This window comes from Heterodontus francisci, chromosome 32 (genome assembly GCF_036365525.1).
Source record: "Heterodontus francisci isolate sHetFra1 chromosome 32, sHetFra1.hap1, whole genome shotgun sequence".
NCBI classification, from domain to species: Eukaryota; Metazoa; Chordata; class Chondrichthyes; order Heterodontiformes; family Heterodontidae; genus Heterodontus; species Heterodontus francisci.
Genome location: NC_090402.1, coordinates 4,778,019 through 4,803,949, shown reverse-complemented (window position 1 = coordinate 4,803,949; position 25,931 = coordinate 4,778,019). Strand labels below are relative to the sequence as shown.

The 25,931-nt window shown below is 52.0% G+C and overlaps 1 protein-coding gene across 2 annotated transcripts in view; it reads left to right on the top strand.

Annotated features, from left to right (window-relative positions):
- Positions 1-25,931, top strand: part of adamts13 (ADAM metallopeptidase with thrombospondin type 1 motif, 13) — a 101,492-nt gene that overhangs the window by 30,045 nt on the left and 45,516 nt on the right. For both annotated transcript variants that reach the window (XM_068012041.1, XM_068012040.1), the window contains exons 11-15: positions 7,638-7,742; positions 8,481-8,632; positions 12,871-12,934; positions 24,896-25,022; positions 25,679-25,827. In XM_068012041.1, coding sequence (XP_067868142.1) covers positions 7,638-7,742; positions 8,481-8,632; positions 12,871-12,934; positions 24,896-25,022; positions 25,679-25,827 — 597 coding nt within the window. The remainder of the gene's footprint in view (positions 1-7,637; positions 7,743-8,480; positions 8,633-12,870; positions 12,935-24,895; positions 25,023-25,678; positions 25,828-25,931) is intronic.

Here is a 25,931-nt window from a genome sequence, read left to right as displayed (position 1 = left end):
CTCAGTAACTCTCTGTCATGTCCCACTCCGTCACTCAGTAACTCTCTGTCATGTCCCCACTCCGTCACTCAGTAACTCTCTGTCATGTCCCACTCTGTCACTCAGTAACTCTCTGTCATGTCCCACTCCGTCACTCAGTAACTCTCTGTCATGTCCCACTCCGTCACTCAGTAACTCTCTGTCATGTCCCACTCCGTCACTCAGTAACTCTGGCGTCCTCAGGACTCTGTCCCACTCCGTCACTCAGTAACTCTCTGTCATGTCCCACTCCTGTCACTCAGTAACTCTCTGTCGTACCCCACTCCGTCACTCAGTAACTCTCTGTCATGTCCCACTCCGTCACTCAGTAACTCTCTGTGATGTCCCACTCTGTCACTCAGTAACTCTCTGTCGTACCCCACTTCCGTCACTCAGTAACTCTCTGTCATGTCCCACTCCGTCACTCAGTAACTCTCTGTCATGTCCCACTCCGTCACTCAGTAACTCTCTGTCGTACCCCACTCCGTCACTCAGTAACTCTCTGTCATGTCCCACTCCGTCACTCAGTAACTCTCTGTCGATGTCCCACTCTGTCACTCAGTAACTCTCTGTCATGTCCCACTCCGTCACTCAGTAACTCTCTGTCATGTCCCACTCCGTCACTCAGTAACTCTCTGTCATGTCCCCACTCCGTCACTCAGTAACTCTCTGTCGTACCCCACTCCGTCACTCAGTAACTCTCTGTCATGTCCCACTCTGTCACTCAGTAACTCTCTGTCATGTCTCACTCCGTCACTCAGTAACTCTCTGTCATGTCCCACTCCGTCACTCAGTAACTCTCTGTCATGTCCCACTCCGTCACTCAGTAACTCTCTGTCGTGACCCCACTCCGTCACTCAGTAACTCGCTGTCGTACCCCACTCCGTCACTCAGTAACTCTCTGTCATGTCCCACTCCGTCACTCAGTAACTCTCTGTCGTACCCCACTCCGTCACTCAGTAACTCTCTGTCATGTCCCCCACTCCGTCACTCAGTAACTCTCTGTCATGTCCCACTCCGTCACTCAGTAACTCTCTGTCATGTCCCACTCCGTCACTCAGTAACTCTCTGTCATGTCCCACTCCGTCACTCAGTAACTCTCTGTCATGTCCACTCCGTCACTCAGTAACTCTCTGTCATGTCCCACTCCGTCACTCAGTAACTCTCTGTCATGTCCCACTCCGTCACTCAGTAACTCTCTGTCATGTCCCCACTCCGTCACTCAGTAACTCTCTGTCATGTCCCACTCTGTCACTCAGTAACTCTCTGTCATGTCCCACTCCGTCACTCAGTAACTCTCTGTCAGTCCCACTCAGTCACTCAGTAACTCTCTGTCATGTCCCACTCTGTCCACTCAGTAACTCTCTGTCATGTCCCACTCTGTCACTCAGTAACTTCTACTGTCATGTCCCACTCCGTCACTCAGTAACTCTCTGTCATGTCCCACCGTCACTCAGTAACTCTCTGTCATGTCCCATCTGTCACTCAGTAACTCTCTGTCATGTCCCACTCTGTCACTCAGTAACTCTCTTCATGTCCCAACTCCGTCACTCAGTAACTCTCTGTCATGTCCCACTCTGTCACTCAAGTAACTCTCTGTCATGTCCCACTCTGTCACGTCAGTAACATGTCATGTCCCACTCTGTCACTCAGTAACTCTCTGTCATGTCCCACTCCGTCACTCAGTAACTCTCTGTCATGTCCCACTCTGTCACTCAGTAACTCTCTGTCATGTCCCACTCCGTCACTCAGTAACTCTCTGTCATGTCCCACTCCGTCACTCAGTAACTCTCTGTCATGTCCCACTCCGTCACTCAGTAACTCTCTGTCATGTCCCACTCTGTCACTCAGTAACTCTCTGTCATGTCCCACTCTGTCACTCAGTAACTCTCTGTCATGTCCCACTCCGTCACTCAGTAACTCTCTGTCATGTCCCACTCTGTCACTCAGTAACTCTCTGTCATGTCCCACTCTGTCACTCAGTAACTCTCTGTCATGTCCCACTCTGTCACTCAGTAACTCTCTGTCATGTCCCACTCCGTCACTCAGTAACTCTCTGTCATGTCCCACTCTGTCACTCAGTAACTCTCTGTCATGTCCCACTCCGTCACTCAGTAACTCTCTGTCGTACCCCACTCCGTCACTCAGTAACTCTCTGTCATGTCCCACTCTGTCACTCAGTAACTCTCTGTCATGTCCCACTCCGTCATTCAGTAACTCTCTGTCGTACCCCATTCCGTCACTCAGTAACTCTCTGTCGTACCCCACTCCGTCACTCAGTAACTCTCTGTCATGTCCCACTCCGTCACTCAGTAACTCTCTGTCGTACCCCACTCCGTCACTCAGTAACTCTCTGTCATGTCCCACTCCGTCACTCAGTAACTCTCTGTCATGTCCCACTCCGTCACTCAGTAACTCTCTGTCGTACCCCACTCCGTCACTCAGTAACTCTCTGTCATACCCCACTCCGTCACTCAGTAACTCTCTGTCATGTCCCACTCCGTCACTCAGTAACTCTCTGTCGTACCCCACTCCGTCACTCAGTAACTCTCTGTCATGTCCCACTCCGTCACTCAGTAACTCTCTGTCATGTCCCACTCCGTCACTCAGTAACTCTCTGTCGTACCCCACTCCGTCACTCAGTAACTCTCTGTCATGTTCCACTCTGTCACTCAGTAACTCTCTGTCATGTCCCACTCCGTCACTCAGTAACTCTCTGTCATGTCCCACTCCGTCACTCAGTAACTCTCTGTCGTACCCCACTCCGTCACTCAGTAACTCTCTGTCATGTCCCACTCTGTCACTCAGTAACTCTCTGTCGTACCCCACTCCGTCACTCAGTAACTCTCTGTCGTACCCCACTCCGTCACTCAGTAACTCTCTGTCATGTCCCACTCCGTCACTCAGTAACTCTCTGTCATGTCCCACTCCGTCACTCAGTAACTCTCTGTCGTACCCCACTCCGTCACTCAGTAACTCTCTGTCATGTCCCACTCCGTCACTCAGTAACTCTCTGTCATGTCCCACTCCGTCACTCAGTAACTCTCTGTCATGTCCCACTCCGTCACTCAGTAGCTCTCTGTCATGTCCCACTCCGTCACTCAGTAACTCTCTGTCGTACCCCACTCTGTCACTCAGTAACTCTCTGTCGTGTCCCACTCTGTCACTCAGTAACTCTCTGTCGTGTCCCACTCCGTCACTCAGTAACTCTCTGTCATGTCCCACTCCGTCACTCAGTAACTCTCTGTCATGTCCCACTCCGTCACTCAGTAACTCTCTGTCGTGTCCCACTCCGTCACTCAGTAACTCTCTGTCATACCCCACTCCGTCACTCAGTAACTCTCTGTCATGTCCCACTCCGTCACTCAGTAACTCTCTGTCATGTCCCACTCCGTCACTCAGTAACTCTCTGTCATGTCCCACTCCGTCACTCAATAACTCTCTGTCGTGTCCCACTCCGTCACTCAGTAACTCTCTGTCATACCCCACTCCGTCACTCAGTAACTCTCTGTCGTGTCCCACTCCGTCACTCAGTAACTCTCTGTCATACCCCACTCCGTCACTCAGTAACTCTCTGTCATGTCCCACTCCGTCACTCAGTAACTCTCTGTCATGTCCCACTCTGTCACTCAGTAACTCTCTGTCATGTCCCACTCTGTCACTCAGTAACTCTCTGTCATGTCCCACTCTGTCACTCAGTAACTCTCTGTCGTACCCCACTCCGTCACTCAGTAACTCTCTGTCATGTCCCACTCCGTCACTCAGTAACTCTCTGTCATGTCCCACTCCGTCACTCAGTAACTCTCTGTCGTACCCCACTCCGTCACTCAGTAACTCTCTGTCGTGTCCCACTCCGTCACTCAGTAACTCTCTGTCGTGTCCCACTCCGTCACTCAGTAACTCTCTGTCGTACCCCACTCCGTCACTCAGTAACTCTCTGTCGTGTCCCACTCCGTCACTCAGTAACTCTCTGTCGTGTCCCACTCCGTCACTCAGTAACTCTCTGTCGTACCCCACTCCGTCACTCAGTAACTCTCTGTCATGTCCCACTCCGTCACTCAGTAACTCTCTGTCATGTCCCACTCCGTCACTCAGTAACTCTCTGTCATGTCCCACTCCGTCACTCAGTAACTCTCTGTCATGTCCCACTCCGTCACTCAGTAACTCTCTGTCATGTCCCACTCGGTCACTCAGTAACTCTCTGTCATGTCCCACTCTGTCACTCAGTAACTCTCTGTCGTGTCCCACTCCGTCACTCAGTAACTCTCTGTCGTACCCCACTCCGTCACTCAGTAACTCTCTGTCATGTCCCACTCCGTCACTCAGTAACTCTCTGTCATGTCCCACTCCGTCACTCAGTAACTCTCTGTCATGTCCCACTCTGTCACTCAGTAACTCTCTGTCATGTCCCACTCCGTCACTCAGTAACTCTCTGTCATGTCCCACTCCGTCACTCAGTAACTCTCTGTCGTGTCCCACTCCGTCACTCAGTAACTCTCTGTCATGTCCCACTCCGTCACCCAGTAACTCTCTGTCATGTCCCACTCCGTCACTCAGTAACTCTCTGTCATGTCCCACTCCGTCACTCAGTAACTCTCTGTCATGTCCCACTCCGTCACTCAGTAACTCTCTGTCATGTCCCACTCCGTCACTCAGTAGCTCTCTGTCATGTCCCACTCCGTCACTCAGTAACTCTCTGTCATGTCCCACTCCGTCACTCAGTAACTCTCTGTCATGTCCCACTCCGTCACTCAGTAACTCTCTGTCATGTCCCACTCCGTCACTCAGTAACTCTCTGTCATGTCCCACTCCGTCACTCAGTAACTCTCTGTCATGTCCCACTCTGTCACTCAGTAACTCTCTGTCATGTCCCACTCCGTCACTCAGTAACTCTCTGTCATGTCCCACTCCGTCACTCAGTAACTCTCTGTCGTGTCCCACTCCGTCACTCAGTAACTCTCTGTCATGTCCCACTCCGTCACCCAGTAACTCTCTGTCATGTCCCACTCCGTCACTCAGTAACTCTCTGTCATGTCCCACTCCGTCACTCAGTAACTCTCTGTCATGTCCCACTCCGTCACTCAGTAACTCTCTGTCATGTCCCACTCCGTCACTCAGTAGCTCTCTGTCATGTCCCACTCCGTCACTCAGTAACTCTCTGTCATGTCCCACTCCGTCACTCAGTAACTCTCTGTCATGTCCCACTCCGTCACTCAGTAACTCTCTGTCATGTCCCACTCCGTCACTCAGTAACTCTCTGTCATGTCCCACTCCGTCACTCAGTAACTCTCTGTCATGTCCCACTCCGTCACTCAGTAACTCTCTGTCATGTCCCACTCTGTCACTCAGTAACTCTCTGTCGTGTCCCACTCCGTCACTCAGTAACTCTCTGTCATGTCCCACTCCGTCACTCAGTAACTCTCTGTCATGTCCCACTCTGTCACTCAGTAACTCTCTGTCATGTCCCACTCCGTCACTCAGTAACTCTCTGTCATGTCCCACTCCGTCACTCAGTAACTCTCTGTCATGTCCCACTCTGTCACTCAGTAACTCTCTGTCGTGTCCCACTCCGTCACTCAGTAACTCTCTGTCATGTCCCACTCCGTCACTCAGTAACTCTCTGTCATGTCCCACTCTGTCACTCAGTAACTCTCTGTCATGTCCCACTCCGTCACTCAGTAACTCTCTGTCATGTCCCACTCCGTCACTCAGTAACTCTCTGTCGTACCCCACTCCGTCACTCAGTAACGCTCTGTCATGTCCCACTCCGTCACTCAGTAACTCTCTGTCATGTCCCACTCCGTCACTCAGTAACTCTCTGTCATGTCCCACTCCGTCACTCAGTAACTCTCTGTCATGTCCCACTCCGTCACTCAGTAACTCTCTGTCATGTCCCACTCTGTCACTCAGTAACTCTCTGTCATGTCCCACTCCGTCACTCAGTAACTCTCTGTCGTGTCCCACTCCGTCACTCAGTAACTCTCTGTCGTGTCCCACTCCGTCACTCAGTAACGCTCTGTCATGTCCCACTCCGTCACTCAGTAACTCTCTGTCATGTCCCACTCCGTCACTCAGTAACTCTCTGTCGTACCCCACTCCGTCACTCAGTAACTCTCTGTCATGTCCCACTCCGTCACTCAGTAACTCTCTGTCGTACCCCACTCCGTCACTCAGTAACTCTCTGTCATGTCCCACTCCGTCACTCAGTAACTCTCTGTCATACCCCACTCCGTCACTCAGTAACTCTCTGTCATGTCCCACTCCGTCACTCAGTAACTCTCTGTCATGTCCCACTCCGTCACTCAGTAACTCTCTGTCATGTCCCACTCCGTCACTCAGTAACTCTCTGTCATGTCCCACTCCGTCACTCAGTAACTCTCTGTCATGTCCCACTCTGTCACTCAGTAACTCTCTGTCATGTCCCACTCTGTCACTCAGTAACTCTCTGTCATGTCCCACTCCGTCACTCAGTAACTCTCTGTCATGTCCCACTCCGTCACTCAGTAACTCTCTGTCGTGTCCCACTCTGTCACTCAGTAACTCTCTGTCATGTCCCACTCTGTCACTCAGTAACTCTCTGTCGTACCCCACTCCGTCACTCAGTAACTCTCTGTCGTGTCCCACTCTGTCACTCAGTAACTCTCTGTCATGTCCCACTCTGTCACTCAGTAACTCTCTGTCGTACCCCACTCCGTCACTCAGTAACTCTCTGTCGTGTCCCACTCCGTCACTCAGTAACTCTCTGTCGTACCCCACTCCGTCACTCAGTAACTCTCTGTCGTGTCCCACTCTGTCACTCAGTAACTCTCTGTCGTACCCCACTCCGTCACTCAGTAACTCTCTGTCGTACCCCACTCCGTCACTCAGTAACTCTCTGTCATGTCCCACTCCGTCACTCAGTAACTCTCTGTCGTGTCCCACTCCGTCACTCAGTAACTCTCTGTCGTGTCCCACTCTGTCACTCAGTAACTCTCTGTCATGTCCCACTCCGTCACTCAGTAACTCTCTGTCATGTCCCACTCCGTCACTCAGTAACTCTCTGTCATGTCCCACTCCGTCACTCAGTAACTCTCTGTCGTGTCCCACTCCGTCACTCAGTAACTCTCTGTCATGTCCCACTCCGTCACTCAGTAACTCTCTGTCATGTCCCACTCCGTCACTCAGTAACTCTCTGTCGTGTCCCACTCCGTCACTCAGTAACTCTCTGTCGTGTCCCACTCCGTCACTCAGTAACTCTCTGTCATGTCCCACTCCGTCACTCAGTAACTCTCTGTCATGTCCCACTCCGTCACTCAGTAACTCTCTGTCGTACCCCACTCCGTCACTCAGTAACTCTCTGTCGTACCCCACTCCGTCACTCAGTAACTCTCTGTCATGTCCCACTCCGTCACTCAGTAACTCTCTGTCATGTCCCACTCCGTCACTCAGTAACTCTCTGTCATGTCCCACTCCGTCACTCAGTAACTCTCTGTCATGTCCCACTCCGTCACTCAGTAACTCTCTGTCATGTCCCACTCTGTCACTCAGTAACTCTCTGTCATGTCCCACTCCGTCACTCAGTAACTCTCTGTCATGTCCCACTCCGTCACTAAGTACTGAGTGCTTTTGTTTCTGTGCAGGATGTGTGCAACGTTCTATCATGTCACACGGATCCAGCCGACCATAGCACGTGCACTCGTTTATTTATTCCCCTGCTGGATGGCACAGAGTGTGGCCCCAACAAGGTACAAGTAACTGAGTAATACTTGTAAATGTGATGACAGTATCTTGTTAACCGTCAATGAAAGTATCAGTGGGTGACACTCTTGCCTCTGAGCCAGACGGTTGTGGGTTCGAACCCCACTCCCCAGACTTGAGCTCATAATCCAGGCTGAGCCTCCCAGTGCAGTACTGAGGAATCACTGGACTGTTGGAGTGTCAGTACTGAGGGAGTGCTGCACTGTCGGAGGGTCACTATTGAGGGAGCGCTGCACTGTCGGAGGGTCAGTACTGGGGAGTGCTGCACTGTCGGAGGGTCAGTACTGAGGGAGTGCTGCACTGTCGGAGGGTCAGTACTGAGGGAGTGCTGCACTGTCGGAGGGTCAGTACTGAGGGAGTGCCGCACTGTCGGAGATGTCGTCTTTCGGATGAGATGTTGAACCAAAGCCCTGTCTGCCCTCTCATGTGGACATAAGAGATTCCATGGCACTATTTAGAAGAGAGGGGGTGTTCTGCTCGGGGTTTCCTAACCAATATTTATCCCTCAAACAACTGGCAGTTGTCATAGTGCTGTTTGTGGGATTTTGCTGCTACATTTCCGACATAACATTAACTAATCTTCAGTAGTATTTCATTGGCTATAAAGGGCTTTGTGTCATCCTGAGATTGTGAAAGGTGCGGACAGAAATGAAAGTCTTTCTATTTCCTTGCTTAACTAATTACTTGAGTGAGAAGTGATTTCAGCTGATGTTTTTCCTCACCAGTGGTGTTTAAGAAGGAGTTGCAGATCTCTTGGGGACCTGGATGTGATTGGAGTTGTTAATGGGGCCTGGTCTAGTTGGAGTCCGTTCAGCAGCTGTTCACGGAGTTGTGGGGGAGGAGTTATTCTCCGACACAGACATTGCAACAATCCAAGGTAGGCGGTCTGCCTCAGAAAGCAAAATATAGGAACATGAGGAGTCCATTCAGCCCCTTGAGCCATTTCTATCTTTCAATTAGATCTCAGAGTCATAGAGTTATATAGCACAGAAACAGGCCCTTCGGCCCATCGTGTCTGTGCTGGCCATCAAGCACCTAACTATTCTAATCCCATTTTCTGGCACTTAGCCCGTAGCCTTGTATGTTATGACGTTTCAAGTGCTCATCTAAATACTTCTTAAATGTTGTGAGGGTTCCTGCCTCTACCACCCCTTCACACAGTGTGTTCCAGATTCCAACCACCCTCTGGGTGAAAATTTTTTTCCTCAAATCTCCTCTAAACCTCCTGCCCCTTACCTTAAATCTACACCCCCTGGTTATTGACCCCTCCGCTAAGGGAAAAAGTTTCTTCCTATCTAACCTATCAATGCCCCTCATAATTTTGTATACCTCAATCAGGTCCCCCCTCAGCCTTCTCTGCTCTAAGGAAAACAACCCTAGCCTATCCAGTCTGTCTTCTTAGCTGAAATGCTCCAGCCCAGGCAACATTCTGGTGAATCTCCTCTGCACCCTCTCCAGTGCAATCACATCCTTCCTATAGTGTGGTGACCAGAACTGTACACAGTACTCCAGCTGGGGCCGAACTAGCATTTTATACAGCTCCATCATAATATCCCTGCTCTTATATTCTATGCCTCGGCTAATAAATGCAAGTATCCCATATGCCTTCCTAACCACCTTATCTACCTGTGTTGCTGCCTTCAGTGATCTATGGACAAGTACACCAAGGTCCCTCTGACCCTCTGTACTTCCTAGGGTCCTACCATCCATTGTATATTCCCTTGCCTTGTTAGTCCTCCCAAAATGCATCACCTCACACTTCTCAGGATTAAATTCCATTTGCCACTGCTCTGCCCATCTTACCAGCCCATCTATATCGTCCTGTAATCTAAGGCTTTCCTCCTCACTATTTACGACACCACCAATTTTCATGTCATCTGCGAACTTACTGATCATAGCTCCTATATTCATGTCTAAATCGTTCAAGTACACTACAAACAGCAAGGGTCCCAGCACCAATCCCTGCTGTACACCACTGGTCACAGGCTTCCATTCCTAAAAACAACCCTCGACCATCACCCTCTGCCACTAAGCCAATTTTGGATCCAATTTGCCAAATTGCCCTGGATCCCATGGGCTATTACCTTCTCAACCAATCTCCCATGAGGGACCTTATCAAAAGCCTTACTGAAGTCCATGTAGACTACGTCAACTGCTTTACCCTCATCTACACATCTAGTCACCGCCTCGAAAAATTCAATCAAGTTAGTTAGACACGATCTCCCCCTGACGAAGCCATGCTGACTATCCCTGATTAATCCCTGCCTCTCCAAGTGGAGATTAATCCTGTCCCTCAGAATTTTTTCCAATATTTTCCCAACCACTGATGTTAGACTCACCGGCCTGTAATTATCTGGTTTATCCCTGCTACCCCTCTTGAATAATGGTACCACATTCGCTGTCTTCCAGTCCTCTGGTACCTGTCCTGTGGCCAGAGAGGATTTGAAAATTTGTGTCAGAGCCCCTGCTATCTCCTCCCTTGCCTCACAAAACAGCCTGGGCTACATCTCATCTGGGCCTGGGGATTTATCCACTTTTAAGCTTGCTAAAACAGCTATTACTTCCTCCCTTTCAATGCTAATTTGTTCAAGTATATCACAATCCCCCTCCCTGATCTCTACACCTACATCGTCCTTCTCCATAGTGAACGCAGTATGTGTTCTACGTCCTCCGGCTCCACACACAGATTGCCACTTTGGTCCCTAATGGGCCCTACTCTTTCCCTGGTTATCCTCTTGCCCTTAATATACTTATAAAACACCTTGGGATTTTTCTTTATCTTGCCTGCCAGTGTTTTTTCATGTCCCCTCTTCGCTCTTCTAATTACGTTTTTAAGTACCCCCCTACACTTTCTATACTCCTCTAGTGCCTCTGCTGTTTTCAGCACTCTGAATCAGCCATAAGGCTCCTTTTTTTCCTGATCCAATCCTTTATATCCCTTAACATCCAGGGTTCCCTGGACTTGTTGGTCCTACCCTTCACCTTAACGGGTACATGTTGGCTCTGAACCCTCACTATTTCCTCTTTGAATGACTCCCACTGATCTGATGTAGACTTTCCTACAAGTAGCTGCTCCCAGTCCACTTTGGCCAGATTCTGTTTTATCATATTGAAATCGGCCTTCCCCCAATTCAGTACCTTTATTTCTGGTCCATCTTTGTCCTTTTCCATAACTACCTTAAATCTTAGAGTTATGGTCACTATCCCCGAAATGCTCCCCCACTGACACTTCTACCACTTGACCGGCTTCATTCCCGAGGATTAGGTCCAGTACTGCCCCTTCCCTTGTAGGATTTTCTACGTACTGGCTCAAAAAGCTCTCCTGTATGCATTTTAAGAATTCCGCCCCCTTTAACACTCCTGCTCTCTGTGTGACTCTATACCACACTGGAGTCGGTCACTCCTGGTCTCTGTGACTCTATTCCACACTGGAGTCGGTCACTCCTGGTCTCTGTGACTCTATACCACACTGGAGTCGGTCACTCCTGGTCTCTGTGACTCTATACCACACTGGAGTCGGTCACTCCTGGTCTCTGTGACTCTATACCACACTGGAGTCGGTCACTCCTGGTCTCTGTGACTCTATATCACACTGGAATCAGTCACTCCTGGTCTCTGTGACTCTATACCACACTGGAGTCGGTCACTCCTGGTCTCTGTGACTCTATTCCACACTGGAGTCGGTCACTCCTGGTCTCTGTGACTCTATACCACACTGGAATCAGTCACTCCTGGTCTCTGTGACTCTATTCCACACTGGAGTCGGTCACTCCTGGTCTCTGTGACTCTATTCCACACTGGAGTCGGTCACTCCTGGTCTCTGTGACTCTATACCACACTGGAGTCGGTCACTCCTGGTCTCTGTGACTCTATTCCACACTGGAGTTGGTCACTCCTGGTCTCTGTGACTCTATACCACACTGGAGTCGGTCACTCCTGGTCTCTGTGACTCTATACCACACTGGAATCAGTCACTCCTGGTCTCTGTGACTCTATTCCACACTGGAGTCGGTCACTCCTGGTCTCTGTGACTCTATACCACACTGGAGTCGGTCACTCCTGGTCTCTGTGACTCTATACCACACTGGAGTCGGTCACTCCTGGTCTCTGTGACTCTATTCCACACTGGAGTCGGTCACTCCTGGTCTCTGTGACTCTATACCACACTGGAGTCGGTCACTCCTGGTCTCTGTGACTCTATTCCACACTGGAGTTGGTCACTCCTGGTCTCTGTGACTCTATACCACACTGGAGTCGGTCACTCCTGGTCTCTGTGACTCTATACCACACTGGAATCAGTCACTCCTGGTCTCTGTGACTCTATTCCACACTGGAGTCGGTCACTCCTGGTCTCTGTGACTCTATACCACACTGGAGTCGGTCACTCCTGGTCTCTGTGACTCTATACCACACTGGAGTCGGTCACTCCTGGTCTCTGTGACTCTATTCCACACTGGAGTCGGTCACTCCTGGTCTCTGTGACTCTATACCACACTGGAGTCGGTCACTCCTGGTCTCTGTGACTCTATTCCACACTGGAGTCGGTCACTCCTGGTCTCTGTGACTCTATTCCACACTGGAGTCGGTCACTCCTGGTCTCTGTGACTCTATACCACACTGGAGTCGGTCACTCCTGGTCTCTGTGACTCTATACCACACTGGAGTCGGTCACTCCTGGTCTCTGTGACTCTATTCCACACTGGAGTCGGTCACTCCTGGTCTCTGTGACTCTATACCACACTGGAGTCGGTCACTCCTGGTCTCTGTGACTCTATTCCACACTGGAGTCGGTCACTCCTGGTCTCTGTGACTCTATTCCACACTGGAGTCGGTCACTCCTGGTCTCTGTGACTCTATACCACACTGGAGTCGGTCACTCCTGGTCTCTGTGACTCTATACCACACTGGAGTCGGTCACTCCTGGTCTCTGTGACTCTATTCCACACTGGAGTTGGTCACTCCTGGTCTCTGTGACTCTATTCCACACTGGAGTCGGTCACTCCTGGTCTCTGTGACTCTATTCCACACTGGAGTCGGTCACTCCTGGTCTCTGTCGTTAATATCCCTGGGGGGTTTGAGGCGTTTTTGATTTATGAAGTGTTTGGATTTTTCTAGACCTGCTTTCGGTGGCCGTAAGTGTCAGGGAGTGGATACAGAGGCAAAAATGTGCAACACACAGGTAAGGGCCAGTGTATCCGTCATCAGAATCAGGAACGCAAGCTCACGACAACTTAGCATCCAGAGTGTACAATCAGGCATGAACCAACCTCATGTTATTTGGCACTCTACATTTAAGGGGCATCCAGTCAGACACTGGGAAAGGATATTGGGAGGGGCAGAGGGGCACAAAGGTGATGTCAGCTGTTAGGAATTTAACTTGTGAGGAAAAATTCAGAAAGTTGGAATTGTTTAATTTGGAAGAGGATTTAATTAAATTCGTTAGAGAATTAACAAAGTAGGTCCAGCAAAATTGTTCCTGATGATGGGGGGAGTTCAAATCCCAAGAATTTTGAGGGAGTTGTGGGTAAAAAGGAAAATCAGGGGAATTTTTTCACCCAAAGGGGAATGAAGTTGAAGGATAAATTCCTAGGAGAGGAACTAAAGAGCTGAGAGTGAAAATGTGTCAGAGGGCAATTCGATCTGTTTCTGGAGAAATGGGGGTTGTGAGAAGATGGAAAGGTGGGATGAAGGATATTTAGCCCCGACTTTTTTTCAGGGAGCTTTACTCTGTATCTAACCCCGTTTTTTTTTCTTTCTGTTACAAGGTGGCCTCTATACCCCAGGCCCCTTTTATGAATTTTATGTCGAGGGGGCCTTTATTCCTCAGGCCCCCCTTACATACATTTTTAAAAAATAACTTTATTAAAATCGAATAAATAAACCAAAAACTCAAATTAAAATGCCATTTTCGGCGTCGACGATGCACTCCAGTCCCTGCGGTGCCCACCGGTCGCGGAAGGCCTCAAGCGTACCGGCGGACACCGCATGCTCCTTCTCCAGGGACACCCGGGCACGAATGTAACCTCGGAAGAGGGGCAGGCAATCGGGGAGGACGGACCCCCCGACGGCCCGCAACCTGGACCTGTGAATTGCCACCTTGGCCAGGCCCAGTAACAGACCGACGAGGAGATCCTCCTCCCGGCCCAAGCCCCTCCTCACCGGGTGCCCAAAGATCAGGAGCGTGGGACTGAAGTGCAGCCAGAACTTGAGGAGCAGCCCCTTCAAATACTCGAACAGGGGCTGCAACCTCGCACACTCCATATAAATGTGGAACACGGACTTGTCCAGGCGGCAGAAAGTACAGGCCACCTGGGAGTCCGTGAACCTGCTTAAAAGTCTATTGCACGGGACTGCTCTGTGCAACACCCTCCACCCCAAGTCCTCGATGTAAAGGGGGAGGACTCCTGCTTAGAGAGACCTCCATTGGGGTTTCCCCTCGCCGCCAGATGGCACGCGGACCGTCAGGGCATGTCCGGCAGGCTGACGAGGGCGAGGAAGTGGAGAGTGTGCAGGAGCAGCCCGTACAGGAAACCCCTCCGCGACGTGTGGAATGGCACGGAGGGCATTTCCGAGAGGCGGCTCAGGTTGTGCAGGACCGGCTCCCAAGGAGGGTTTCAGGGCCTTGGTCTGATGAGCAGTTCCGGCCAAGCGGGAGTCAGCTCGGCCGGGAGCGCTCCGCACTCCCAAGCCCCCTCGTCACCCGCAGTGAGGGGCGTCCCGGGGCTTTGGCTACTCCTCCGCCTGTTAGTCTGTCCCCAGATCTGGCCACCTGGACAGCCAAGGTACTCTCCTCCGCTGGCGGGGGAGCGCCCTGACTGGAGGCGACCATGTTCTAGACTCTGAATAGATCCCGGTAAAAGACAGGCAACTCCCTCAGAGAGGCGTGGCTAACGGACTCCACCGGGAGCTGCGTGTCGCCTTGAAGGCAGTGACACTGGCGGGAAAAATACGTCGCCAGCGCACACCATCTAGGAGGACGCTCGACGTACAGGTATCTCTGCAGGGTCCGAAGGCGGAGAGTCGCAGCCTGGGTGCGGACGCACACCAGCGACTGACCGCCCTCCTCAATCGGGAGACTCAGGACCGCGGCAGAGACCCAGTGTTTCCTCTTGCCCCAGAAGAAATCGACGAGTTTCGTCTGGATCTTGGTGGCAAATACAGGGGGCGGGGCCAAAGTGGCCAACCGGTACCACAGCATCGAGGCCACCAGTTGGTTTATGACCAGCGATCGGCCCCTGTAGGAAAGCACTCGGAGCAGTCCTGTCCAGCGCCCCAGCCGAGCGGTGACTTTCGCCTCCAACTCCTGCAAGTTTGCTGGCCAGGCTTCCTCAGCGGGGCTAAGGTGGACTCCCAGATAGAGGAGGTGCGTGGTGCTCCACGCAAAAGGTGTCATCTCCTCCGGCAGGGAGTCCACCCGCCACTGACCAACCAGGAGTCCGGAACATTTCTCCCAATTGACCCTCGCGGAGGACGTGGCAGAAAAGGTCTGCTGGCAGTCGCGCATCCTCCACAGGTCAACGGGATCTGTGATTGCGAGGAACACGTCGTCGGCGTAAGCCGAGAGGACGACCCGCATGGCCGGCTCGCGCAGAGCCAATCCCGTCAACCTCCTGCGAAGCAGGCACAGGAAGGGCTCCACGCAGATGGTATACAATTGGCCGGACATGGGGCACCCCTGACGCACTCCTCTCCCAAAGCGAAGGGACGCCGTCAAGGACCCGTTAACCTTGACTAGACACTCTGCAGCAGTGCATAAAAGTCGGACCCGGGCCACAAAATGCGGCCCGAGTCCGAAAGCGCGCAGAGTCCCGAAAAGGTAATCGTGATCCACCCTGTCGAACGCCTTCTCCTGATCGAAGGAGAGAAAGGCAACCAACTGACCAGTCCTCTGAGAAAGATGGATCAGGTCCCGGACCAGGTGGATGTTGTCCTGGATGGACCGGCCCGGGACCGTGTAGGACTGGTCGGGGTGGATCATGTGGGCCAGCACGGAGCCCGGGCAGGTAGACATAGCCCGGGCAAAGATCTTATAATCCGTGCTGAGGAGGGAGACCGGACGCCAGTTTTTAAGCAGGCGGAGATCGCTCCTCGTCGGCAGCAGGACGATAACCGCCCTGCGCCACGAGAGGGGCATCTCCCCGGTCGCCAGGCTTTCCCCCAGGGCCCATGTGTAATTGTCACCCAGGACGTCCCAGAACACCCTGAGGAACTCCACGGTCAGCCCATCTAGCCCCGGAAATTTGCCCCTCGAGAGCTGGTGGAGGGCGCCAGTCAGCTCCGCCAACGTGAGCGGAGCCTCCAATCCTTCGACAGCCTCCGGGCTGATCTGCGGCAGGTCATAGAGTCATCAAGAGATACAGCACTGAAACAGGCCCTTCGGCCCACCGCGTCTGTGCCAACCAACAACCACCCATTTATACTACTCCTACATTAATCCCATATTCCCTACTAAATCCCTACCATTCTCCTACCTACACTAGGGGCAATTTACAATGGCCAATTTACCTATCAACCTGCAAGTCTTTGGCTGTAGGAGGAAACCGGAGCACCCGGCGGAAACCCACGCGGTCACAGGGAGAACTTGCAAACTCCCCACAGGCAGTACCCAGAACTGAACCCGGGTCGCTGGAGCTGTGAGGCTGCGGTGCTAACTCACTGCGCCACTGTGCTGCCACTATCCCCCCACAAAACTCTGAGTGTGACCTCGCTGGATGGATCTGGAGAGAACAACGCACTGTAATAAGTAGGGAGTAGGAGGCCCATTCCCTCCGGATCTGTCGCCGGCCAGCAACTCAACAAGTTGCTTACGGACCCCCCGCCATTTTTCCAGCAAGTAGAAGAAGGGTGAGGCACGGTCCAAATCTTCCAGGATCTGGATCCACGACCTCACGTACGCACCTCGGGACCCTATGAGCTGCAGGTTCCTCAGCGCGCCCTTCTTCTCTTTGTACGCCTGCCACAGGGCCGGGTCCATGACGGCATGACCGAGGCGGGACTCCGTCGAGCACCTCCCTCTCTAGGCGCCTGATCTCGGCTTCCCGCCTCTTGGTCGACCCCTTCGCGTATTCCTGACAGAAGACACAGTTGTGAGTCTTGCCCACATCCCACCATAGCCTCAAGGAGGGGAAGCCCCCCTGCTTCCTTCTCCAGTCGGCCCAGAATCGACAGAACGAGTCCCGAAATCGCTCGTCCTTCAGCAGCCGGTTGTTAAAGCGCCAGTACGCGGACCCCGCCCGCGTGCGGAGCGGAGTGAACTCCGCCCACACCAGGCGGTGGTCCGAGCACGGCACCAACCACATGGAGGCCGCCGAGACGCGGGAGATGTACGCCTGCGAAAAGTAGAGGCGGTCAATTCGTGACCCTCCTCCTCCAGACCTCCACGTGAAGGCACTGGAGTCGGGATGGAGATTCCACCAGACGTCCACCAAGTTAAGGGAGCTGATCAGTCCCCTCAACTTCTCCACCGATGCTTGGCCGCCTTGGGGACCGGAGCGATCCCCCACCTCGAGGGTGCAGTTAAAATGTCCCCCACCGAGGATGATGGAGCTCAAGAAGCGTGCTTTCAACGCGCCGAGCCTGGGCGCGTACACGTTCACAAAGTGGAGCGGCACGCTACCCAGGCGAACGGCGAGGTGGAGCAAGCGGCCCGGCACTAGCTCCTTGCCCCCCAAGATCTCCAGCTGAAATGTCGGGGCCAACAAGATAGCCACCCCACTAGAAATAGGGGTGAGGTGACTCAGGTAGACCCCACCCTGCCACTCCAAGAGCCAGGTGGCTTCCTCTCCCGGAACGGTGTGGGTTTCCTGCAGAAAGCTCACCGCGTATCTCCCTTCCCTAAGGACTGAGAGATTGTGAAATCTGCGGTGAAACCCCCTGCTGCCGTTGATGTTGAGGCTGGCTATGGTTATCTTCATGTCAAAGGTACTTAAAACCAGCCACCAACACCTCACTGTGAGGAGGGAGTGGAAGTGCACCTGGCCCTCCACTCCCCCAGCAACCCATTGAGGAACACATTAAATCAGCACCTCTCAACCAGTTTCACGCCCGCGCCCTTGCCCGCTTTCTTGAGGGCGGCACGGACAGACTGGATGATCAGCGCCAGACTCGACCAATGGCTGAGGGCCAGCTGAACTTTATTGCGGCAACCCCTGCAAGCAGTGAGGAAATCCCGGAGTTCCGCAATGGGGATGAGAGGAGATTCGGTGGGAGGCACGAGGGACTCCACCACCTCACTGGCGATGGAATCAAGGTCGTCCTCCGTGCCCCACAACGAATCCCCATCCTCCTCCGGGTCGTCACCGCCAGCGGCCAACACACCCACCACACACTGTGGGGCGGACGTCCCGGCCGCGCCAGCTGGTCCCGCCTCCGTCACGATCCCACCCCCAGGATCGATGGCGGAGGAGTCCTCTCTGGGTTTGAGGATGGAAATGGAGCCTGTGGACGCCAGCGGTTCAGGACCCCCCCCGCACCTCCGACCCCAGGCCAATGAGCGGTCCAGGGGAGATGGAACTACTCAACTCCGGAAATCCAGCCGGAGCCGAGAGCAAAGGCAGAGAAAGGAGGCCATCTCCCGCTCCGCCAGCACCCACAGACCCAGCAGATGGGGCAAAATTTTCAATTACAACTGGGTCGGATGTCTCCTGGTTGGTGGTGGATTTTGGCTGGGAGAGCAGACCCTTTGGGGCATCTCCCTCCCCTTCACTCAGGGCACCTGATCCAGTGGCAGACTGGGAGGCTTCTCCAGGAGCATCCCCAGGCTCCTCCACCACAGGTAGGGCTCCACTTGCTCCCACAGGAGGGGCTGCATGTGGAGAGACCTCCCTCTCCCCTCCATACTGAGGGCTAGGGAGTTCCTGCCCAGACTTTGCAGCCTTGATGATGGTGGTGGCAGGGGGAACCTGGGGACCTGAACCAGGAGACAGCTCCCCTCCAATTGATGGGCCCTGCACCTCAGGGCCCTGTGTTACCTCTGTGGAGGGGTGCCTTCTCCTCTTTTTCCCGCTAGGGCACAGAGGCTCAGAGACCTCCATGTCATCAGGGGCCTCTGCTTCCGCACCCTCCTTTTTATTTTAGTTACCCTGGGCCTGAGCCCAGCCCTGAGGCAGGTGGAATCCCCGGGGGCAGGCCTTGGAGTGAGTTCAGGCTCAGGTAGTGCCACGGTATTGTGAAAATCACAGCCTCTGGCACCGACTGAACATTATCTGGTGGAGGTGTGGGGGGAGTGGGAGGAGGTGCAGCAGCGCCACCCTGGGCCGCCGAGGTGGAGTTGGCGGCCAGGAGGTTGGGGCATTTCTAACGACTATCTCCCACCCCCTTGCAGACATGGCACCGTGCCCCGTCCAAGGTCCAGAAGATGCGGTAGGCCGTCCCCTGGAGCTCCACATTGAAGTGGCCCTCTGTGACCTCCTCCTGTGCCAGCTGCATAAATGACCGAGCGGGATTGGGGTGAGCCCCGTTTCTACCTCCCCCAGATGGTGCAGGTGGGGAAGGATGAGCTTACCAGGAATGAAGGGCGGGACATTCGATAGAATGATCCTTTGAGCAGTGGCCTCGGGGGGGTCCGCTGGCAGAAAGGACCAGCCCACGGTGAGCCCCTTGCTCAGAGCCAGGGACACCGCCCGCTCGGTCCTCAGGAAAAACACTGCCTTCCCGTACATTTTTGAGGCAGCAACAATGGCCAAAGGGCCGACAACCTCAGCCATTGCCTTCATGCATACCTCTATTGATGTTTACGTGGACGTATCTCTTGACCCCAGCAGCAGCATACCTGCGGGAACGCCCCACCACCAGCGAAGAGGGGCTTGCCATGGGGTCGCAGAGCCACGCCCAGCCCCAAGAAACAAAGCACACAACAGTTTACTTTTAAACTCAAGCAATATGATGGGGTGGTACTGCTCCCTTGTCCCAGCACAGGCAAAGCAGTTCGTAGAGTGCTGAGAGTATAGCAGGCTTAGCACTCTTAATTATTTCAGGGGTAATGCCGTCCTTCACTGCTTTGCCTGTGCTGGGATGAGGGAGCAGTACCAAAGGACATGCGTGATGCCAATATCATCACCCTCTATAAAAACAAAGGTGACCGCGGTGACTGCAACAACTACCGTGGAATCTCCCTGCTCAGCATAGTGGGGAAAGTCTTCGCTCGAGTCGCTTTAAACAGGCTGAGCGTGTCTACCCTGAGGCACAGTGTGGCTTTCGAGCGGAGAGATCCACCATTGACATACTGTTCTCCCTTCGCCAGCTACAGGAGAAATGCCGCGAACAACAGATGCCCCTCTACGTTGCTTTCATTGATCTCACCAAAGCCTTTGACCTCGTCAGCAGACGTGGTCTCTTCAGACTACTAGAAAAGATCGGATATCCGCCAAAGCTACTAAGTATCATCACCTCATTCCATGACAATATGAAAGGCACAATTCAACATAGCGGCACCTCATCAGACCCCTTTCCTATCCTGAGTGGCGTGAAACAGGGCTGTGTTCTCGCACCTACACTGTTTGGGATTTTCTTCTCCCTGCTGCTCTCACACGCGTTCAAGTCTTTAGAAGAAGGAATTTTCCTCCACACAAGATCAGGGGGCAGGTTGTTCAACCTTGCCCGTCTAAGAGCGAAGTCCAAAGTACGGAAAGTCCTTATCAGGGAACTCCTCTTTGCTGACGATGCTGCTTTAACATCTCACACTGAAGAGTGTCTGCAGAGTCTCATCGACAGGTTTGCGGCTGCCTGCAATGAATTTGGCCTAACCATCAGCCTCAAGAAAACGAACATCATGGGACAGGACATCAGAAATGCTCCATCCATCAATATCGTCGACCACGCTCTGGAAGTGGTTCAAGAGTTCACCTACCTAGGCTCAACTATCACCAGTAACCTGTCTCTTGATGCAGAATTAAACAAGCGCATGGGAAAGGCTTCCTCTGCTATGTCCAGACTGGCCAAGAGAGTGTGGGAAAATGGCACACTGACATGGAACACAAAAGTCCGAGTGTATCAAGCCTGTGTCCTCAGTACCTTGCTCTACGGCAGCGAGGCCTGGACAACGTATGTCAGCCAAGAGCGACGTCTCAATTCATTCCATCTTCGCTACCTCCGGAGAATCCTTGGCATCAGGTAGCAGGACTGTATCTCCAACACAGAAGTCCTCGAGGCGGCCAACACCCCCAGCTTATACACACTACTGAGTCAGCGGCGCTTGAGATGGCTTGGCCATGTGAGCTGCATGGAAGATGGCAGGATCCCCAAGGACACATTGTACAGCGAGCTCGTCACTCGTATCAGACCCACCGGCCGTCCATGTCTCCGCTTTAAAGACGTCTGCAAACGCGACATGAAGTCCTGTGACATTGATCACAAGTCGTAGGAGTCAGTTGCCAGCGATCGCCAGAGCTGGCGGGCAGCCATAAAGGCGGGGCTAAAGTGTGGCGAGTCAAAGAGACTTAGCAGTTGGCAGGAAAAAAGACAAAAGCGCAAGGAGAGAGCCAACTGTGTAACAGCCCTGACAAACAAATTTTTCTGCAGCACCTGTGGAAGAGTCTGTCACTCTAGAATTGGCCTTTATAGCCACTCCAGACGCTGCTTCACAAACCACTGACCACCTCCAGGCACTTACCCATTGTCTCTCGAGACAAGGAGGCCAAAGAAGAAGAAGAAGATGATGGGGTGGGAGGATTGGAGTAGAGGAGGATAGGGCTGAAAAGGACAAGGGGAGGAGAGGATAGGTGGCTGAGTGATAGAAGGGAGAGAACAGCTGTGAGGATGTTCCTGTTCAATTGGTGGTTGGAGCACCTTGCTGCAGAGTCTACAGTTCAGTCTTCCAGTTAGGGGAGGGCTCTTCGCCCGGGCCGGCTAGAGCCGCCCGGTTCTCTCCTTTCCCTGCTGTTGTATAAGGACTTTCTTCAGCCGGGCGGCTCCAGCCGTCCCGAGCCACAGAGTTTGAGGAGGGGAGGGAGCCCCCTGTGTTCAGGATGGAAGGTAAACACAAGAGCAATTCCCTATAGAATTTGGCAGCCCCACCCTGGATCTTCCAGTGCCTTCTCCCTCCCCCAACAGTCCAAACAACAAACAGTTCTCTGGTGATCCAACACCCACCTCTCCAAAATGACTTGCAGGTCAATTTTGTCCTCGAATAAAGTACAACAGTTGCACAGTTAAGATGTAAATGCAACTCTCTCCACTCTCCACTCTCCTCTCTCCTCTCCAGTTTCAGCAACACAGGTGCAGCTGCTCCCCCTGATTGCAGACAGGAAGTGCTTCACAAATTGCCCAGCCAATCCTGTTTTTTTTATTTTAAAATGTTTTATTTTCAATCTTGGTCAATATACTGAAAAGTTTAAGATCTTGGTCTCTCCTTCTTGCCTTTGGCCAGGGCCAACAGAGATACGTTGGCTACTTTCACCACCTTTGAAATGAACACCAGGAATATCACCAACAGCTTGGCCCTTACGACCAAAACCAGCGACCAGAACTTCATCATTTTCCTCAATGAAATTCAAACAACCATCATTTGGAACACACTTTCAGATGGCAGAATTTCTGTACCTGTCCTGGGAGTGTTTGATGGGGACAGTGTAGAGGGAGCTTTACTCTGTATCTAACCCCTGTACTGTACCTGTCCTGGGAGTGTTTGATGGGACAGTGTAGAGGGAGCTTTACTCTGTATCTAACCCCGTGCTGTACCTGTCCTGGGAGTGTTTGATGGGGACAATGTAGAGGGAGCTTTACTCTGTATCTAACCCCGTGCTGTACCTGTCCTGGGAGTGTTTGATGGGGGACAGTGTAGAGGGAGCTTTACTCTGTATCTAACCCCTGTACTGTACCTGTCCTGGGAGTGTTTGATGGGGACAGTGTAGAGGGAGCTTTACTCTGTATCTAACCCCGTTTTTCTTTTCTCTTTTTTTCCCCGTTTTTTTTTATAAGGTGGCCTTTATACTCCAGGTCTCCTTTATATACATTTAAAATAATTTTATTAAAAACATAAATAAAACATGTATTTCACCCCGTTTTTTTTTTCTTTTTTGCTTCTTTTTCTTGTGGGACATTACTGTGTACAAATTGCCCGTGGCATATGTCTGAATAGTAACAGTGACTAAATCTTAACAATCACATCCTGAGGCTATGGAAGATGCTATACAAATTCAATTTCTTCCTTACTTGTCTCATCTAACCTGTGCTCTACCCTGCCCAGGAGTATTTATTGGGACAGTACAGAGGGAGCTTTACTCTGTATCTAGCTCCGTACTGTACCTGTCCTGGGAGTATTTGATGGGGACAGTGTAGAGGGAGCTTTACTCTGTATCTAACCCCGTGCTGTACCTGTCCTGGGAGTGTTTGATGGGGACAGTGTAGAGGGAGATTTACTCTGTATCTAACCCCCGTTTTTTTTTACCAGATAAATAAACAAAAACAAATTAAAATGCCATTCTCGGCGTCGACAATGCACTCCAGTCCCTGCGGTGCCCACCGGTCGCGGAAGGCCTCAAGCGTACCGGCGGACACCGCATGCTCCTTTTCCAGGGACACCCGGGCGCGAACGTAACCGCGGAAGAGGGGCAGGCAATCGGGGAGGACGGACCCCCCGACGGCCCGCAACCTGGACCTGTGAATTGCCATCTTGGCCAGGCCCAGGAGCAGACCGACGAGGAGATCCTCCTCCCGGCCCAGTGCTGTACCTGTCCTGGGAGTGTTTGATGGGGACAGTGTAGAGGGAGATTTACTCTGTATCTAACCCCCGTGCTGTACCTGTCCAGGGAGTGTTTGATGGGGGACAGTGTAGAGGGAGCTTTACTCTGTATCTAACCCCCGTGCTGTACCTGTCCAGGGAGTGTTTGATGGGGACAGTGTAGTGGGAGATTTACTCTGTATCTAACCCCCGTGCTGTACCTGTCCTGGGAGTGTTTGATGGGGACAGTGTAGAGGGAGATTTACTCTGTATCTAACCCCCGTGCTGTACCTGTCCTGGGAGTGTTTGATGGGGACAGTGTAGAGGGAGATTTACTCTATATCTAACCCCCGTACTGTACCTGTCCTGGGAGTGTTTGATGGGGACAGTGTAGAGGGAGCTTTACTCTGTATCTAACCCCTGTACTGTACCTGTCCTGGGAGTGTTTGATGGGGACAGTGTAGAGGGAGCTTTACTCTGTATCTAACCCCCGTTTTTTTTTTCTTTTTTTCTCTTTTTTTTTTCTTTTTTTTTTCTTTTTTTTTCTTTTTAACGTGTCGCAGAGTACCTAATCCCAATCTCTCTCTCTCTCTCTCGTTCTGTACCTGTCCTGGGAGTGTTTGATGGGGACAGTGTAGAGGGAGCTGTACTCTGCATCTAACCCTGTGCTGTACCTGTCCTGGGAGTGTTTGATGGGGACAGTGTAGAGGGAGCTTTACTCTGTATCTAACCCCTGTGCTGTATCTGTCCTGGGAGTGTTTGATGGGGACAGTGTAGAGGGAGCTTTACTCTGTATCTAACCCCTGTACTGTACCTGTCCTGGGAGTGTTTGATGGGGACAGTGTGGAGGGAGCTTTACTCTGTATCTAACCCCGTTTTTTTTTTTTAACGTGTTGCAGAGTACCTAATCCCAATCTCTCTCTCTCTCTCTCGTTCTGTACCTGTCCTGGGAGTGTTCGATGGGGGACAGTGTAGAGGGAGCTTTACTCTGTATCTAACCCCGTGCTGTACCTGTCCTGGGAGTGTTTGATGGGGACAGTGTGGAGGGAGCTTTACTCTGTATCTAACCCCCGTTTTTTTTTTTTTTACATTTTATTATGTCGAGGGGGCCTTTATTCCTCAGGCCCCCTTTATATACACACTTATATATTTAAAATAACTTTATTAAAACCAGATAAATAAACAAAAAAACTCAAATTAAAATGCCATTCTCGGCGTCGACGATGCACTCCAGTCCCTGCGGTGCCCACCGGTCGCGGAAGGCCTCAAGCGTACCGGCGGACACCGCATGCTCCTTTTCCAGGGACACCCGGGCGCGAACGTAACCGCGGAAGAGGGGCCCCCGTGCTGTACCTGTCCTGGGAGTGTTTGATCCTAACGCTTGGTGGCTTATAAAATTGCCAGAAGAAATGACTGTGCCACTGTTGTTACAAATGTCTTTTTCTGTTACCTGCTGTTTTTCTCTTTCTGTTCTTTTTGCAGCCCTGCCAAGGCACTCAGTTTGATTTCATGGCTGCACAGTGCTCAGGCACCAATTCTCAGCCTCTCTACCCGCCCCCCAGTGTTCCAGTTTATTACAAGTGGCTGCCTGCCCTTGGCTACGCAAAAGGTAAAACCTTAATGAACAGAGTCTTAGCTCTTTGACATCAATGTTAGATATCTGTTTTGGGGATCCTTCTTATAAGAGGCCATTCGGACCATCGTGACTATACTGGCTCTTTGAAACAACTGTCCCCCTCCCCTGCCCTTTCTCCAAGCCATTCAATTTCTCCTTTTCAAATGTGTGTCCATTTCCCTTTTCAAAGTTACTATTGAATCTGTTTCAACCCCCTCTCCGACAGTGCATTCCAGATCACAATAACAATAAATTGGCCATTATAAATTGCCCCTAGTATGGGTAGGTGGTAGGGAAATATATAGGGACAGGTGGGGATGTGGTAGGAATATGGGATTAGTGTAGGATTAGTATAAATGGGTGGTTGATGGTCGGCACAGACTCGGTGGGCCGAAGGGCCTGTTTCAGTGCTGTATCTCTAAAAAAAAAACTCACTGCGTAAAGACATTTCTCTTCATTTCCCCTCTAGTTCTTTTGACAGTACTTTAATTCTTGGTCCTCTGTAACACCCCTGCCAGGATCATATTGCTGTGAAAGGCTAGGTTTTGTACCTATTGTATTGTTCGAGACCCTGCTGTTCATACATAATCTCAATGTGTTGATTGAGCTGCTGTCTGTGTAATGATGCTGCTGTGTTTGCCCATTCTCAGGTAACACGCTGTGTAAACACATGTGCCGAGTGGAGGGGAAGAGTTTCATGGTGAACCGGGGGCACAGCTTTGTGGATGGGACCAGGTGCGAGATGAGTGACTCGGAGACAACATCATCGTACAGGCTCTGTGTCACAGGACGTTGCAGGGTAACTCCTGAGAACCAGTCCAATCCCACGTCATTACACATTCTCAACACTGGGTAGTGGCCTAGTCTGCCCAGCATCCCTCGCTCTGTCCTGTTCTCTATCCC